This window comes from Tiliqua scincoides, chromosome 1 (genome assembly GCF_035046505.1).
Source record: "Tiliqua scincoides isolate rTilSci1 chromosome 1, rTilSci1.hap2, whole genome shotgun sequence".
NCBI classification, from domain to species: domain Eukaryota; kingdom Metazoa; phylum Chordata; class Lepidosauria; order Squamata; family Scincidae; genus Tiliqua; species Tiliqua scincoides.
In genome coordinates, this window is record NC_089821.1 from 308,340,922 (window position 1) to 308,357,432 (window position 16,511).

The 16,511-nt window shown below is 44.7% G+C and overlaps 1 protein-coding gene and 1 pseudogene across 3 annotated transcripts in view; one reads left to right on the plus strand and one right to left on the minus strand.

The window, feature by feature from the left end:
- KTN1 (kinectin 1) overlaps positions 1–16,511 on the plus strand; it is a 131,093-nt gene that overhangs the window by 75,983 nt on the left and 38,599 nt on the right. For 2 of the 3 annotated variants that reach the window (XM_066629795.1, XM_066629780.1), the window contains exons 16-24: positions 559–596; positions 689–779; positions 2,453–2,521; positions 4,458–4,492; positions 4,935–5,025; positions 6,162–6,230; positions 9,109–9,146; positions 10,369–10,459; positions 10,632–10,703. In XM_066629795.1, the coding sequence (XP_066485892.1) occupies positions 559–596; positions 689–779; positions 2,453–2,521; positions 4,458–4,492; positions 4,935–5,025; positions 6,162–6,230; positions 9,109–9,146; positions 10,369–10,459; positions 10,632–10,703 (594 nt within the window). The remainder of the gene's footprint in view (positions 1–558; positions 597–688; positions 780–2,452; positions 2,522–4,457; positions 4,493–4,934; positions 5,026–6,161; positions 6,231–9,108; positions 9,147–10,368; positions 10,460–10,631; positions 10,704–16,511) is intronic. The other variant, XM_066629788.1, reaches the window with a different exon arrangement.
- On the minus strand, positions 5,383–5,504 carry LOC136638303 (5S ribosomal RNA; annotated as a pseudogene).

The following is a 16,511-nucleotide window of genomic DNA, read 5'->3' on the forward strand; positions in this document are numbered from 1 at the left end:
CACAAATGAAGCGAATGCCCCTTTAGCATATTATTCTGTTGTTACTTTCACATCTTTTTTTAGTATTCTAAGCCACCTTGAGGTCTTCCTTTTTCAATACTGCATCTTGGTCTTTTCACCACACTAGTTAGGGTGTTTTTAGACTGGTTTTCCCCTGAAATGGACTGTGCCAGTTAGTATATAGAAATGTTTTTGCAATTCTGTTTCAGTTCACTTGCATTTGCTTTCCAAACCCTCAAACAGTTACATTCATCATTATCCTGAACAATGTTGCCCTGAGCATTTTCACTCAGTAGCTCCTTATGTAAAATAAAGTGCTTCTCTTCCTACATCTGAACACTTGAAAGCACTAGAACTGAGTGCAGACGACATGAACATGTAGTGGTTCCGTTTCAAGGAGAATAAACATTATGTCTTTGCTTTGTGGTAGAGACAGACCCTGCGAGACACTGAATTTCACAGGATTGATCTTTGTTTTTAATCTTGGTGGGGGCTGGGGTTCCCTCAGCCTGCCTGCGATATGACATACTAAATGGTGCTAATCCTCTTTTCGTCCAGGCTGTTGCTGCTCAGGAGCTGGAAAGGATGCAGAAAAGGTAAACAAATAAACAATGGTGTTTGATAAACAGATGAGCATTTTCTGTAAAGACCATCCGTTAACCCTTCTCCTTTTTACCCTGTTCCTCAGTACTCACATCAAAGATGACAAAATCAGAGTCCTGGAGGAGCAGTTGCAAGGACATCATGCCAAGGCATCAAATGCAATGGAGGAAGTCCAGGTACTGTATGTTGAGAAGGAGAGGTTTCTTTTGACTCCTGGTCCCTTGGCAGTGGGCATGCAGGGGCAGGTATAGCTCTTTGGGGAGTGTTATGTTTAGCTACTGTTTCCTCCCCTGATGAAAAGCTATTGTTTCAAAACATGCTGGGGCTGCATATGAATTTGAATTAAAATGTCCCCTGCACCATCAGAATGTTTGTCTTTTCTCCCCCTCATTAGGACAGCTCTACCTTGGCAGCAGGTGTGAGAAGGGTGCTGAAGGTGCTGGGTGGTTGGTTGCACATTGTAACCAGACTAACAAACAGAAGTTGGGGGCCGCTAGAGAATATCAGTTCCAGATCTGATTTTAAAAACCTGTTGAAAGGCTGGTGCTCAAAAAATGGAGAAGTACTCAGTGGAGAACTGCCAGGAAATCTTGGCTGGTTGCTCAGTGAGTGCTGTCGGAGTAGTGAAGTAGTATGGTGCTTCTGTGACAAATAGTCTTGGTATTTGTATTGTATAGTATTGTGTTTGCATAGGCACTATACTGTAATTCCCCGCACTCCACAGTCATTGCTCAATCCCTGGCTTACCCTTGCCTCCATCTCTCAACTGTAGCCAAGTGATCAGAAGCAGGTTGCAGGACTGTGCCTTCCCTGCCAGTCCTAATTGCTGTGCACACCATCAGCATGACAATTGACGATGCCTAACACTAGCCAGGGCTGCTTCTGAAGCAGGGATTCATGATAACTAGAAAAATTGCCTCTGAGCTTATAGCATATTGACTCATCAAGAAAACCATTTTAAATCTGTTTTAGGGGGGAAAAAATTACAATGCTGTATGGAATACACCTAATGGGGTGGATTTCCTGCTATATGTTCAGTGTAAATTATGTTATTGTATTTCTCTCAAAGGTAATGTTTTTTAAAGGCATGTTGCTTTTTAGTGTGAGGGTTTAAAGCCCCAACATTGCCTCGGTTTTTCCTCAGACTTTGTGTTCTTTCAATGTTATATGTGCACTAGTTTTAAGATGGGTTTGGTGGGCCGCTGTGAGAAACAGCAAGCTGGACTAGATGGGCCTATGGCCTGATCCAGTGGGGCTGTTCTTAGGTTCTCTTTTCTAAAAATCAAATAAAAGCTAGCATGGCTGTTGACTGAAAAAGCTGTTTAAAATGGATTTTGTTACCTTGCCTTGAACCATTCTTATTTATATAGCACACAGATATATATATTTACAATTGACAAGGCACACCAGGCTGCCTATATAAGGCTTGCATCCTCCAAAGACCTTGCCTCTCACAGCACACCTGCATGCCATTGACAGCACACCAGTGTGTTGCAGCACACTGGTTGAAAATCACTGCTTTATTAGCCACATGCATTCTTCAGTAAATCTGTTAACAGCCATTGAAGGGGTTTGGAGGTTACTTTTGTTGGATCACTGAAGCCAGTGAACATTGCCATTAGGAGAGGTGAATCTCTGTCTCTTGGCTCACTAGTCCTTTTCACATGGTAATGTTGATTCCATGGAGCAAGTAACTGGTAAGTGCCTAATGTGACCCTAGCAAGACTCATTTAACTTGCCAGCTGCTACTCAGAAATGCCATCTTTCCTTAAAGTATAAAAATCCAAAAGTGACAGACACAGTGTCTGGGGAGGGAGTGCTGAAATGTCACTTCGCAATTTTGTTTCAGAATCTAAAGGATCAGAACAAAACTTTGCAGATGGAGATTCAGAAACTGAAGGCTCTTCTGTCTGAGCAGGTAGGACAGATCTTTGTTGCTTGTTGTCCATGTGGCTGATTGGAGGTTTGAGTATAAGAAGGGGCAGCAGGAGTTTGGAGAGATGGCCTTGTGATTACTTTTTACGCATTGTACCATTATTTGGTCATCCATATGCATGGTGATGTACAAAGAATTAGAGGAAAGATCTCTGCCTCAAGGCACCTACATTCTAGAAAGTAGTCACAAGTGTGTCACACTTGCTGTCACAAGGAAGAGAGCAGAGAAAATGGAAGAAAATGAAAGCAGAGGTGAGCAGGAGGAAGATTATGTGATTATCTCAGTTGTGTGTAGTTGGCACCTCTTACGACAAGTACAGCCAAACTGAAGGCCTATTCTTATCCCCAGCCCCCAGGCGACTAAACAGCCACTGGGTAGATGGGACTCATTAGCCTGGGAAGGCAGTTCATCTAAGAGAAGGAAAACTCTGATCCCAAACCTCCACTGCCTTGTGGCTACATCCAGTTATGGAAAAGGCTTCAGGAGTCAACCTGGAGGCAAAATCCGGAGCCGGAGTCCCTGAGGCAGTTCATGGCTGAACACAGCCATGTTCTGGCAACTCCTGCGACGCCGCTGGAACCAACCGTATTGGCCTCTGCCTTTCCATTGGACCATTTCAGCGACGTGCAGAGGGGGGATTTGCTGCATGGGAAACAGTCTATCCTTCATATCTACTTTACCCAGGCTTTGCGCACTGGAGAGGACACTCTGTTCCAGAACCACCAATCAGAGCGCGATACCATAGTCTTCCGAGACTGAAGGATGCCAACAGCAGTGTAGTTGGCATAGATTCCCCCCCCCCCCAGGCCTATATCTGTGAGCAGCAGCCTATCTGAAGGGATAGGGCAAAGATGAGGTGCACTCAGAACTCTCATCATACATTAGAATTCTGGAACTTTCTTTTTAATGAGCAGTAATTTGTTAAGAGAACTTATCACTCTAATATTATAGGAAATTTGAGATGGTTTTCTTAAGAGGAAAAGAAGCACAGTTCTGAAAAATCAGTTCCTTTCTAATTTTTTTTTATGAAGGTACCAGCTAGTATTTAAGCTTTCAGTGGGGTAGCTCTGTTAATCTTTTGTAACAGAAACAAGGAGGAGACTTGTACCTTAAAGCAGAGGTTCCCAAACTGGGGTATTGTGACACTCCAGCCACAAAGACCTGTCTCTGCCCCATTAAGGGGTGGAGCAACAGCACTGACAGGACTGCGCTGTCACAAGGGGAAAAAGGGCTGTTTTTAAATTTATCAGGAGGCAGCACCAGCATTCCAGAGGGTGTGAGGAACCCATGGCACCTCTGCAGGGCTTCCCTGCCCCAGAAATACTCAAAACTGCGGTTGTGACTCATTTCCGGTTTCACAACACAAACCAGAAGTGGGTTCTGATAGCGGTTTTGAGCATTTCTGAGGTATGTGGAGTCTTCTCCAGAGGGCTGGTGTTGCCTTCAGTAAGTTTAAAAACAACCTTTTTCTCAGGCAATAGTGTGATGCTGGGAGTGCTGACATCCCTCCCCAGCACACACTTACAGTGGCCCAAACTCTGCAAGAGAGTTTGGGAACGACTGCCTTAAAGACTAAACCATTTATTTCAGCATCAGCTATTATGGACTAGGAATTCTGAAAGGTTATGCTTCTATTCCAGCTGCTCTGGTTTATATAGGTTGTTGGCCATTGTCTTTCTATCTAGGGTTGGTATTTTAGTGCATATACATGTGTGGAGTTTTTGGGGAATTTAGCACAGTAGTATATTCAGAATCTTGAGCATCTTTTTCTTTATGAATATGGAATGCATGCAGCAGAAGAACTTTTTGCTTGGAAGTGGTTTTTTTAATGAATGCATCTCTATTTCGTATAGTACCCAGTCTCTTTGCCTTGTTTGCTAAGATTATGAACCAACATACTTTTTATTATACTTTTCAGGCTAATAAGGAATTGTTAGAGCAGATGGAAGTAAGGTAAGGAGATAGAGGAGTGAATGGCTTCTTAATACCATTCCATGTAAATATTGCAACTTAAAAAAAAATATTTATGAGCTTGTTCAAAACACCAGCAAACTTGTATAGGCTGTGGTCCGAGCTCTGGAGTAGAGCACATGCTTGGTATGCAGAAGGTGCCCGGTTCAATCCCTGGCATCTCTGGTTATAGTAAGGACGTAGGGCTGGGAAACCCCCTTCTCTGCCTTGATTTTTTGCAAACCGTTGGCAGCAGGGGAAGACAACACTGAATTACATAAACTGCTGGTCTGTTAGCAGCAGCTTCATATGTTCAGTGCACATTTGCTCAGCAGTAAGCATCACTGAGGTCAGTGTGACACATTTAACTAATTGTAGCTAGAATTGTATTCTTAGTAAGATCTACTGATTTGTGATTTGGTCTGATCATTTTTTTCCTTCTCAGTATTAGAGAAAAGGATGACAAAATAAAGACAGTTGAAGAACTCCTTGAAGCTGGGCTCATTGAAATGGCAAATAAGGAGGAGGACCTGAAGGTAAAACTACTAGAAGAGTAACTAACGTGGGTGAATTGAATAATGGGTCATACCTTCCTTACCATCCCACCTGTCCCTGATTATACCAATAATAATTACTGTGCATGCATCCTGTTTCCTCTCTTCTGCTGCTTTGCTAGTTTGGTTTACCTCCTCTTCCCCTCAACATGATGAGCTAATGACTATCTTATTTTAGAGATTGATATTCCTCATTTCCTACATATGCAAGTCCAAGGCAACCAACAAGAATTAAAATCGTGTACAGCAATAAAAGCAGCAGCATAAACATGGGCTACAATTGACTAAAACAGCTTGTAGAATGGTTGGCAACCTTCAGTCTCGAAAGACTATTGTATAAGCCTACAGCACCCGGTATTCCCAGGCGGTCTCCCATCCAAGTACTAACCAGGCCTGACCCTGCTTAGCTTCCAAGATCAGATGAGATTGGGTATGTGCAGGGTGTAGAATAAAATGTTTCCAACAATCGCTTGAGCAGGCAGAAACAAAGCCAGACTATTCTGTCTAGGGGAAATTGTGCAGTAGACCTGCTGAGTTGATGAAAGATTGACCAAGAGACAAACACTGGCCTCGTATTTGTCTAGCCAGATACCTTGTATGTAGGCTGCAGCAGGAGATGAAGTCCGTTATTTAAGATTCAAGTTGATGTGATGCTGGTAAATCTGCATTGTATGTTAGAATGTGCATAACTGCTAACTGAGTATGGTGGAGGGTTAGGGGTTGTCTTTATGAGAGAGAGAGAGAGAGAGAATTCAGCACCTTTTCCCCCTGCCTCTCATTGAAACCACTTTCCTTTCCCCAAACTCTATGTTGCCTGCCTGGACTCATGGCCCAGAAGTAAGCCCCACTGCACAGGAACCACTTCTTCGTGGGTGGTTATCTGTTTTAGAGAAGGAAAATTGCAACTCCTCTCGCCCTTCATGACAGCACAGTGTGTCTTCAGTGTGAAACATCTCAAGCAATTCAGGAAACAGTCACAAAGCACTTTGGTTCATTAAAAGTACTGTTGATTGGTGATGGGTAAAATGTTTGGGGCAAATCTGTTAAATACATGGCGCATAATCTGTGTGACAGTAAGTACTCTAATTCTTCAGTTTTAAACTTTTTTTTCTTTAAAGGTGTTGAGAACTGAGAATGCATCTTTGAAAAGTGAAATTGAAAATCTGCAAAGAGTACAAAAAGAGCAGGTATTTAAGAGTGGTCTTGAGAAAGGCTGTTGGAAGTTGTAAACTCAGTTAACACTTGGTTTCTAGTTATTTATAGGGTTTAGTGGACTGTAGTAATAGCTGTACCAACTCTTGTTTAAGTTGCGCATGAAGTCAGTGTTGCTATTTAGTCTGAGCTAAGAAAAATGTAACTAGCTCTCTTTGTGCTGCTTTTACTGCCCCCCCTTGTATCTGCAGATCTGGTATCTGGATTCAATTATCTACTGATCTTAACCCCCTGATACCCATTACAGTACCTTCATTTTCATTTAGTAGTGCTTGAAACACAGGTGTTTCTTGCTTAACAAAGGAACATTCTTGCTTCACTGAAGAAAGTGATGTGCAGGCAACTAGCCTGCATACTAGAGGGAGACTAACAGAACATTAGCAGGAATTGTCCTGAAAGGAGGAGGCCCAAAAGTACACCCCCTCCCAGAATCCCTCCCTTTGGAGGCAGTCCACCAGTGGCAGCCTGTCATACAGGCTGGCCCAAGCCCAAATAATCCACTCCTGGAAGTTGGCAGTCATAAGAACATAAGAACAGCCCCACTGGATCAGGCCATAGGCCCATCTAGTCCAGCTTCCTGTATTTCACAGCGGCCCACCAAATGCCCCAGGGAGCACACCAGATAACAAGAGACCTCATCCTGGTGCCCTCCCTTGAATCTGGCATTCTGACATAACCCATTTCTAAAATCAGGAGGTTGCGCATACACATCATGGCTTGTACCCCATAATGGATTTTTCCTCCAGAAACTTGTCCAATCCCCTTTTAAAGGCGTCTAGGCTAGACGCCAGCACCACATCCTGTGGCAAGGAGTTCCACAGACCGACCACATGCTGAGTAAAGAAATATTTTCTTTTGTCTGTCCTAACCCGCCCAACACTCAATTTTAGTGGATGTCCCCTGGTTCTGGTATTATGTGAGAGTGTAAAGAGCTTCTCCCTATCCACTCTGTCCATCCCCTGCATAATTTTGTATATCTCAATCATGTCCCCCCTCAAGCGTCTCTTTTCTAGGCTGAAGAGGCCCAAACGCCGTAGCCTTTCCTCATAAGGAAGGTGCCCCAGCCCCGTAATCATCTTAGTCGCTTTCTTTTGCACCTGTTCCATTTCCACTATGTCTTTTTTGAGATGCGGCGACCAGAACTGGACACAATACTCCAGGCGTGGCCTTACCATCAATTTGTTCAACGGCATTATAATACTAGCCGTTTTGTTCTCAATACCCTTCCTAATGATCCCAAGCATAGAATTGGCCTTCTTCACTGCCGCCGCACATTGGGTCGACACTTTCATCGACCTGTCCACCACCACCCCAAGATCTCTCTCCTGATCTGTCACAGACAGCTCAGAACCCATCAGCCTATATCTAAAGTTTTGATTTTTTGCCCCAATGTGCATGACTTTACACTTACTGACATTGAAGCGCATCTGCCATTTTGCTGCCCATTCTGCCAGTCTGGAGAGATCCTTCAGTGTAAAAGAACTCCCAGAGCACCTTTTTGTTTTTAAATAAGTAAGATGTCGGAATCAGTAATACAGTCGTATCTCTGTTTTTGTTGGGGATCCGAACCCCCCCCCCAATGGATACTGAAGTGTGTGTTGGCAACCTTCAGTCTCAAAAGACTCTGGTATCGCGCTCTGAATGGTGGTTCTGGAACAGCGTCTACTGTGGCTGAAAAGGCCATTCGGAAGTGACAATCCTTTCCACACTGGGAGCAAGTGCAGTCTGTCCCTGGTCTGTCTCCCTGGCTATGGGCCTTCCTTCTTTGCCTCTTTGCCTCAGACTGTTGGCCAAGTGTCTCTTCAAACTGGGAAAGGCCATGCTGCACAGCCTGCCTCCAAGCGGGCCACTCAGAGGCCAGGGTTTCCCACTTGTTGAGGTCCACTCCTAAGGCCTTCAGATCCCTCTTGCAGATGTCCTTGTATCGCAGCTGTGGTCTACCTGTAGGGCGCTTTCCTTGCACGAGTTCTCCATAGAGGAGATCCTTTGGGATCCAGCCATCATCCATTCTCACGACATGACCAAGCCAACGCAGGCGTCTCCGTTTCAGCAGTGCATACATGCTAGGGATTCCAGCACTTTCCAGGACTGTGTTGTTAGGAACTTTGTCCTGCCAGATGATGCCGAGAGTGCGTCGGAGTATGCAACGGATGCGACGCAGTATGCGTCGGATACTGAAACCCCACAGATAATGAAACTCCCTGAGTTGTGAGACACAGGGCCTCCAAATGCAACTGGGACCTTGTTTTGGTTGCGTCCAGGAGCCTTTCTGAGGCCCACCATGCGTAGCCTCTACAAACCTCAGAATGGCTCCTGGACACCACTGGAGAGCATCTTCGATGGCATCTGGGAGCTCAGGTCTGGCCTCCACTATGGGTCCCAAATCCATGAATGGAGAGGCCTGACCTGTACAGTACAATGAGCAAAACAGCTCAACAGCCAGAATATACTGTTGTGAAACAAAATTAAACTAAAGTTGTGAAGGCTTAGAAGATCTGAAAAACAAAGCAAAATGTGGGAAAAATGAAGTCTTCACCTGGCATAGAAAAGGCAAACTCAGCAGCAGGTGAGCTTTATTGGGGGACTGTTCTGAATCTGGAGTGCCACAATCAGAAAGGATGTTTTTCTACTCACTATCTGCTCAGTTTTCCTTTTTCCTGCTCACTGCCTCCCTTGGACAAGGATTGTCTGATGCGTGGTCAGGTGCACGTGGAAGCAGGCTGTTCCTAAGGCACCAGAGGCCCAGACCTTGTACTTCTTTAAAATACTTTTTAATGCTCTTTGGACTGTCTTTCCTAACAGGATTTCAGTCTTTCCCGCTAAGTCTCAATATTTTTGCTCTTGCTTTTCAAGGTTTCCTTTGCATCCTTAGTGGAGGAATTACAAAAAGTGTAAGTTACAGTTTTAATCTAATCTCTAACACTATGATTGCTGGTGTATGATTTTGTTGCCCTAACAAAAACATTAATTTTGTAAGCACTTGAAGTGTATCTGGAAAAGTACTTGCTTCAAACTTTTCTGTTCATAGAGATGCCCAGATTCTTTGGGATGTTGACTTGGAACTAGGATAGGAGTGGACACAAAGAAATGGGGTGGTTGAGGTTCAGACTAGAGGTAGGCATTAAATATGCCCTTGTTCTTCTGTTGGTTTAATTTAGCCCATATATGGCCATTAAAAAAAAAAAAATCAGGCTTGAAACTTAAACAGAGGGCAACAAGGAGTACCATATTTATCTTTTCCACAGTTCAATTTCTGAGTTTGACCCCAAAGCAGCTGTTGCCTTGATGGGGAAGCTGTTACAGTCACAAATGATAGCTTTGGCTACTCAGTCAGGATTGAGACTGCAGTGAAGGAGAAAAAGGTTAATCCTTCCAAGTGCAATGGCCTTGGTCCAGATTGTCGTCCTCCCCTCCCCCTCCCCATGGCAGCTTTTTGACTTAAGTATTTAAAATAAGAATACAGTGATATTTTAATACTGGGTCTAGTCTGACTACGTGACTTCTGCATTTGGTGTAAACCCTTCAGGAGAAATGGTTTCTGTATTTTGTTTTAAATCTTTTACAGTCAAGAGGCCTGAATGTTTGCTCTTAAAATGAAGGTTTTGATCTTGGGACTCTGCTTTTTCACAGACACCAATTCCTTGTATCTGGCAGTTTCTCAGCAGGTTTCTAGATGTCATGTATGATGATTGCTACTTGTAGTCCTAAGGATTTCTAGTAGGGCATTCCTAATAAAATGCAATTATTTGGGATAGCAGTGAAAACTAGTGCTGTGGTAGAACCACCCCTAAAGCAGAAGTGTTTCTATCAACAAATTGCTCTCAGCTGTATTGTGTCCAAATGAGTTCATGGATGCTACACAACTTACTCTGTTGTGGATTGGTCCATTATTTTTAGCTAGAACTACTAAATGCTGTAGGCCTAATGCTAACTTCAGAAATTTCTTAAGACAGTGTTGATTTCTTGATTCTTAAACCACTTTTCAGCTAAGCTTAAAGCAGTTCCTATATATACATTTATGCATCTGAAATGAGCACTAAGCACTGGTACACTAAAGAGCATGTCTGTGTAATCTCTTTACCCATGCTCTTTTTTCCCCTTTTCTTCCCTAAGAATCAGTGAAAAGGATGGAAAGATCAAATCTGTGGAAGAGCATCTGCAAGCTGAAGCCCTTAAAGTTTCAGCCAGGGAAAAAACTATCCAGGTGGGTGGTGAACCTGTACTGTGTTTCCTTCCTTCTCTCTGGAGCATTAGTTGTCTGTGTGTGTCCTTTCATTGCACTTCTACTAATAGTAAAGATTTAACATCCACTTGTTTTCCTGTTTTGTGAGGTGTTGTCTCCATTGCCCAATTTTGTCTGTTTTATCATTGAAAAGGCTTTGACAGAGGAAACAGAGGCTCTTAAAGAAGAAATAGGAAAAAAAGCCCAGCTTGAGAAGGACGCGCAGGTAAATTCTTCTTGAGCCAGTAACTCGAAGGAGCCTTGCAGTCCATGCTTTACTGTGCAGCTGATTCCCTTCCTGCAGTGCACTTATCCTCTCCTTTCTGGTTGGAGGGCTCTTTGTGGCAGCGATGTGGCTTTTTTGTGTACATGTTTGGTGGGTCTTTGGAATCCACAGACTCAGAACCTGTGGATGACACCATCTGTGGATGCCGAGTCTGCATCTCAGAGGGCCTCCAGAGTGACTGGAAGCCACTTCTGGTTGCATCCAGGTGTTATGAGGCCAGGGAAGCCCATGGAGTGTGCTGCAGGCCTCCCTATGCCTCAAAACACCTCCTGAATGTGACCAGAAGTTGCATCCATGAACCAGAAGTGGCTTCCGATTGCATTGTTCTGAGGAGGCAGGGAGGCCTGTGGAGTGAGCCGCAAGCCCAGTGCAGCCTCCACAGGCCCTGGCACGACCTCCGGAGAGCCTGTTGCAGCCCTAAGATGAGTAATTGCAGTGCCACATTGTGCCCTCCCCTGGATTCCAGCATCTGTAGATTTCAGTATCCGTGGGGATCCTGAAACAGATCCCCACAGATACCATGGGCCCACTTTTTTGCTGTTGAGCCAAGCACTATAAAAATGATAAATGCAGGTAGAGCACCAGTTAGTCAATGGAAAATATTTTGCTTGACTGGAATGCCGCCTCCATTTAATTATTAAAAAATGTTCATGTACTGATTATTTCAAATCCAAATATTTATATAAAGTGTAATAGACATTTTCTCCAGAGCGGAGGGAAAGGGAGAGTAATAATAATAATAATAATAATAAAACTTTATTTTTATCCCGCCCTTCTCCCTAACGGGACCCAGGGCGGCTAACAACATATTAAAAAAAACAGATTTTAAAAACATTAAACAAGCAGATAAAAACATTTAAAAATACACTACAGAGGCCATAAAAACAGTAGTCAGATTAAAAGAGTAAAAGAGCAGATCACCGAGGAATCAAGCCTGTAAAACTAAAAGATGTATAAAAAAGTTAAGAAGGCCAGAAATCAGAAGGCTTGTTTAAACAACAGTGTTTTCAGGCCTCGCCGAAAACTCTCAAGAGAGGGAGCCATTCTCAAGTCAAGGGGAAGGGAGTTCCATAATGTTGGTGCCACTACCGAGAAGGCCCTATTTCTTGCAGCCGCCCCCCGGACCTCCTTGGGTGGCGGCACTTGCAAAAAGGCCTTCTCTAATGACCTGAGAGGACGAGCCGGATTGTACGGGAGTAGGCGGTCTCTAAGATAGCCTGGCCCAGAGCAGTATAGGGCTTTAAAGGTCAAAACCAGCACCTTGAATTGGGCCCGGAAACGAATGGGCAGCCAATGCAGCCCCTGGAGAAGCGGGCTGACAGAGTCAAACCGCCTGGCTCCGGTGACCACACGGGCCGCCGCATTCTGTACTAATTGTAGTTTCCGAACCGTCTTCAGGGGCAGCCCCACATAGAGCGTGTTACAGTAATCTAACCTCGATGTCACCGTGGCATGGATCACCGTGGCCAGGTCTGCACGATCCAAGTACGGTCGCAGCTGGCGCACCAGCCGAAGCTGAGCAAAGGCCCCCCTAGCCACAGCCGCCACCTGGGAATCCAGGAGCAGCTGCGAGTCCAGGAGGACCCCCAAGCTGCGAACCTGCTCCTTCAGAGGGAGTGCAACCCCATTCAGAGCAAGTCGATAATCCAGCACCTGCATCGAGGATTTCCGAACCAGGAGAGCCTCTGTCTTATCCGGATTTAATTTCAGCTTGTTAGCCCCCATCCAGATCCTCACTGCTTCTTGCCTTCTATGATGAGTATTGATGATGATGCAAGTACTGCTGATGAGTACTTGCCTTCTATGATGAGACTTTCTGTGACACACGTGCATCACCTGGAAACTTGGTGGTTTTTTTAAACAATTCTTTTCCTCATGCTGATGTATGCAATTTAGGGTGCAATCCTAACCCCTTATGTCAGTGCTTTCCAGCTTTCCAGCACTGACATAAGGGCAGTGCTGCTTTGAGGTAAGGGAACAAACATTCCCTTACTTTGAGGAGGCCTCCGTGAGTGACACCCAACTGCCGGATGCAGCACACGTCCCATTGGCACCGCTATGCCAGTGCTGGAAAGCACTGACGTAAGGGGTTAGGATTGCGCCCTTAATGAGTTAATTGACTTAAAATGCATGCAGATAATTATCTAAGATTCATAAATAAAATGACACATAAAACCAAATCATCTTCTGTCAGTGGAAATAGATTTTTGGTTCACTTGTCGTTTCAGAAACTGTATTATTTAAGACTGCATCATTGTTGATTTATTTATCAGTGCTACCTTGAATCCCCTTGTGAATATGAAAGAAAGGTTGGATATAAATTCTGCAAATAAATACAATTTATATATACATACAGTTTATATAGCATCGTTCTTACGCTCAAAGCTGTGCACAATAAAAAATAAAAATATTACATATAACATGAATAAAATACAATAAAAATAATTTTAAAATTATACAGGATTAAATGATATGGATAAAAATTTAAAAACAGCATAAAAACAATGGCATAAAAGCGGCAACGGAAAATAAAAAGGATCCCTAAGAAGTTGTTCCTCCTTCCTCAAAAGCCAAGTGAAATTGTTTTTTTGACCTCTTCAGAAACCATAAAAAGAGGGGGCTGTTCTCAAATATTCTGGTGTCTGGTTCCAGAGACGCGGTGTCACAACAGAAAATGTCCTGCACTTTGCCAACAACATAAATCCTGACTTCTAAAAACCTGTTTCATCTTAAGGTTGTTACAAATCAAAATGCATATTTGCAGTCAAAATTTGGTTTGTTGTTGTGCTAGTCCTCTGGTTTTGAATGAAAAACGGGTCAGAAATTCTCTAATTTTCATGGATGATTGTTTTAATTCTTTGAGCGTCCTTTTCAGTACTACATCCCTGAGGCTGTATACATACTTTCATGGGAGTAGGTCCCATTGAACTTAATGTGACTAACTTCTGTGTAGACGTGTGTAGGATTGTGCTGTTAATTTATATATCCTCTTTAATTGGGACATTTATTCCTTAGGTCAGTGGTTTTCAGATTGTGGATGCAGCACCTGAGAGTACCGCAGCAAACTCACAGGGGTGCTGCAGAATGTCCCTGACAGCCTCTTCTTCCTAGGCGCCGCCAGCTTGAATCATGTGATCTAAGATAGCAGTACCTAGAAAGCCAAGAAGAGGAACATAAGAACAGCCCCACTGGATCAGGCCATAGGCCCATCTAGTCCAGCTTCCTGTATCTCACAGCAGCCCCACCAAATGCCCCAGGGAGCACACCAGACAACAAGAGACCTGCATCCTGGTGCCCTCCCTTGCATCTGGCATTTTGACATAGCCCATTTCTAAAATCAGGAGGTTGCATATACACATCATGGCTTGTAACCCGTAATGGATTTTTCCTCCATAAACTTGTCCAATCCCCTTTTAAAAGCATCCAGGCCAGATGCCGTCACCACATCCTGTGGCAAGGAGTTCCACAGACCGACCACACGCTGAGTAAAGAAATACTTTCTTTTGTTTGTCCTAACTCTCCCAACACTCAATTTTAGTGGATGTCCCCTGGTTCTGGTGTTATGTGAGAGTGTAAAGAGCATCTTTCTACTTTATCCATCCCATGCATAATTTTGTATGTCTCAATCATGTCCCCCCTCAGGCATGTCTTTTCTAGACTGAAGAGGCCCAAACGCCGTAGCCTAAGGAAGGTGCCCCAGCCCAGTAATCATCTTAGTTGCTCTCTTTTGCACCTTTTCCATTTCCCCAGAACGGGACGCAATACTCCAGGTGTGGCCTTACCATCGATTTGTACAACAGCATTATAATACCTGCAGGGCTCGCCAGCTCGTTAGAAGTGAAAGTGGAGCAATCGCACTCCACTTCCGGTTTTGCGGAAGTAGAGCGCGATCGCTCCACTTTCACTTCTAACGAACTGGGGAACCCTGCAGGTTCTTGCACAGGGCTCCCTGTGCCCCCGACAGGCTGCTGCAGGGACTGGTGAGTGCATCCCAGTCGCTGCAGCCCTCCTGAGCAGTGTGATCCTGGGGATCGCATTGCTGCCTCCTCCCTGCCTCTCCCTTGTCCCCACCCCTTAAGGGGAAAAAGGCCAGAGCCTTCAACCTGGGGCGTCGCAACGCACCAGTCTGAAAACCACTGCACAAAGGGAACCAGCAATGAGCCAATCCCCTTTAAGAGGAGTGGCCCAGGAATGGGTGCCCTAACAGTGCTGCAGCAAAATGCCCCTGGATCCTCGAAGTGCCGCAATCACTGTGGTGCCTTTGAGACTACCCCCCTGCTCTTGCCCAACCCTGCAAGAATTCACAGCATTCCCAACTCCCTTGGAGGAGTTTAGGAACTGAAGGCTTCAGAGATTTGGAGGATAGCAAATGTCACGCCTATTTTTAAAAAGGGAAAGAGGGGGGACCCGGGAAACTATAGGCCGGTCAGCCTAACATCCATACCGGGTAAGATGGTGGAATGCCTCATCAAAGATAGGATCTCAAAACACATAGACGAACAGGCCTTGCTGAGGGAGAGTCAGCATGGCTTCTGTAAGGGTAAGTCTTGCCTCACGAACCTTATAGAATTCTTTGAAAAGGTCAACAGGCATGTGGATGCGGGAGAACCCGTGGACATTATATATCTGGACTTTCAGAAGGCATTTGACACGGTCCCTCACCAAAGGCTACTGAAAAAACTCCACAGTCAGGGAATTAGAGGACAGGTCCTCTCGTGGATTGAGAACTGGTTGGAGGCCAGGAAGCAGAGAGTGGGTGTCAATGGGCAATTTTCACAATGGAGAGAGGTGAAAAGCGGTGTGCCCCAAGGATCTGTCCTGGGACCGGTGCTTTTCAACCTCTTCATAAATGACCTGGAGACAGGGTTGAGCAGTGAAGTGGCTAAGTTTGCAGACGACACCAAACTTTTCCGAGTGGTAAAGACCAGAAGTGATTGTGAGGAACTCCAGAAGGATCTCTCCAGACTGGCAGAATGGGCAGCAAAATGGCAGATGCGCTTCAATGTCAGTAAGTGTAAAGTCATGCACATTGGGGCAAAAAATCAAAACTTTAGATATAGGCTGATGGGTTCTGAGCTGTCTGTGACAGATCAGGAGAGAGATCTTGGGGTGGTGGTGGACAGGTCGATGAAAGTGTCGACCCAATGTGCGGCGGCAGTGAAGAAGGCCAATTCTATGCTTGGGATCATTAGGAAGGGTATTGAGAACAAAACGGCTAATATTATAATGCCGTTGTACAAATCGATGGTAAGGCCACACCTGGAGTATTGTGTCCAGTTCTGGTCGCCGCATCTCAAAAAAGACATAGTGGAAATGGAAAAGGTGCAAAAGAGAGCGACTAAGCTGATTACGGGGCTGGGGCACCTTCCTTATGAGGAAAGGCTACGGCGTTTGGGCCTCTTCAGCCTAGAAAAGAGACGCTTGAGGGGGGACATGATTGAGACATACAAAATTATGCAGGGGATGGACAGAGTGGATAGGGAGATGCTCTTTACACTCTCACATAATACCAGAACCAGGGGACATCCACTAAAATTGAGTGTTGGGCGGGTTAGGACAGACAAAAGAAAATATTTCTTTACTCAGCGCGTGGTCAGTCTGTGGAACTCCTTGCCACAGGATGTGGTGCTGGCGTCTAGCCTAGACGCCTTTAAAAGGGGATTGGACGAGTTTCTGGAGGAAAAATCCATTATGGGGTACAAGCCATGATGTGTATGCGCAACCTCCTGATTTTAGGAATGGGTTAAG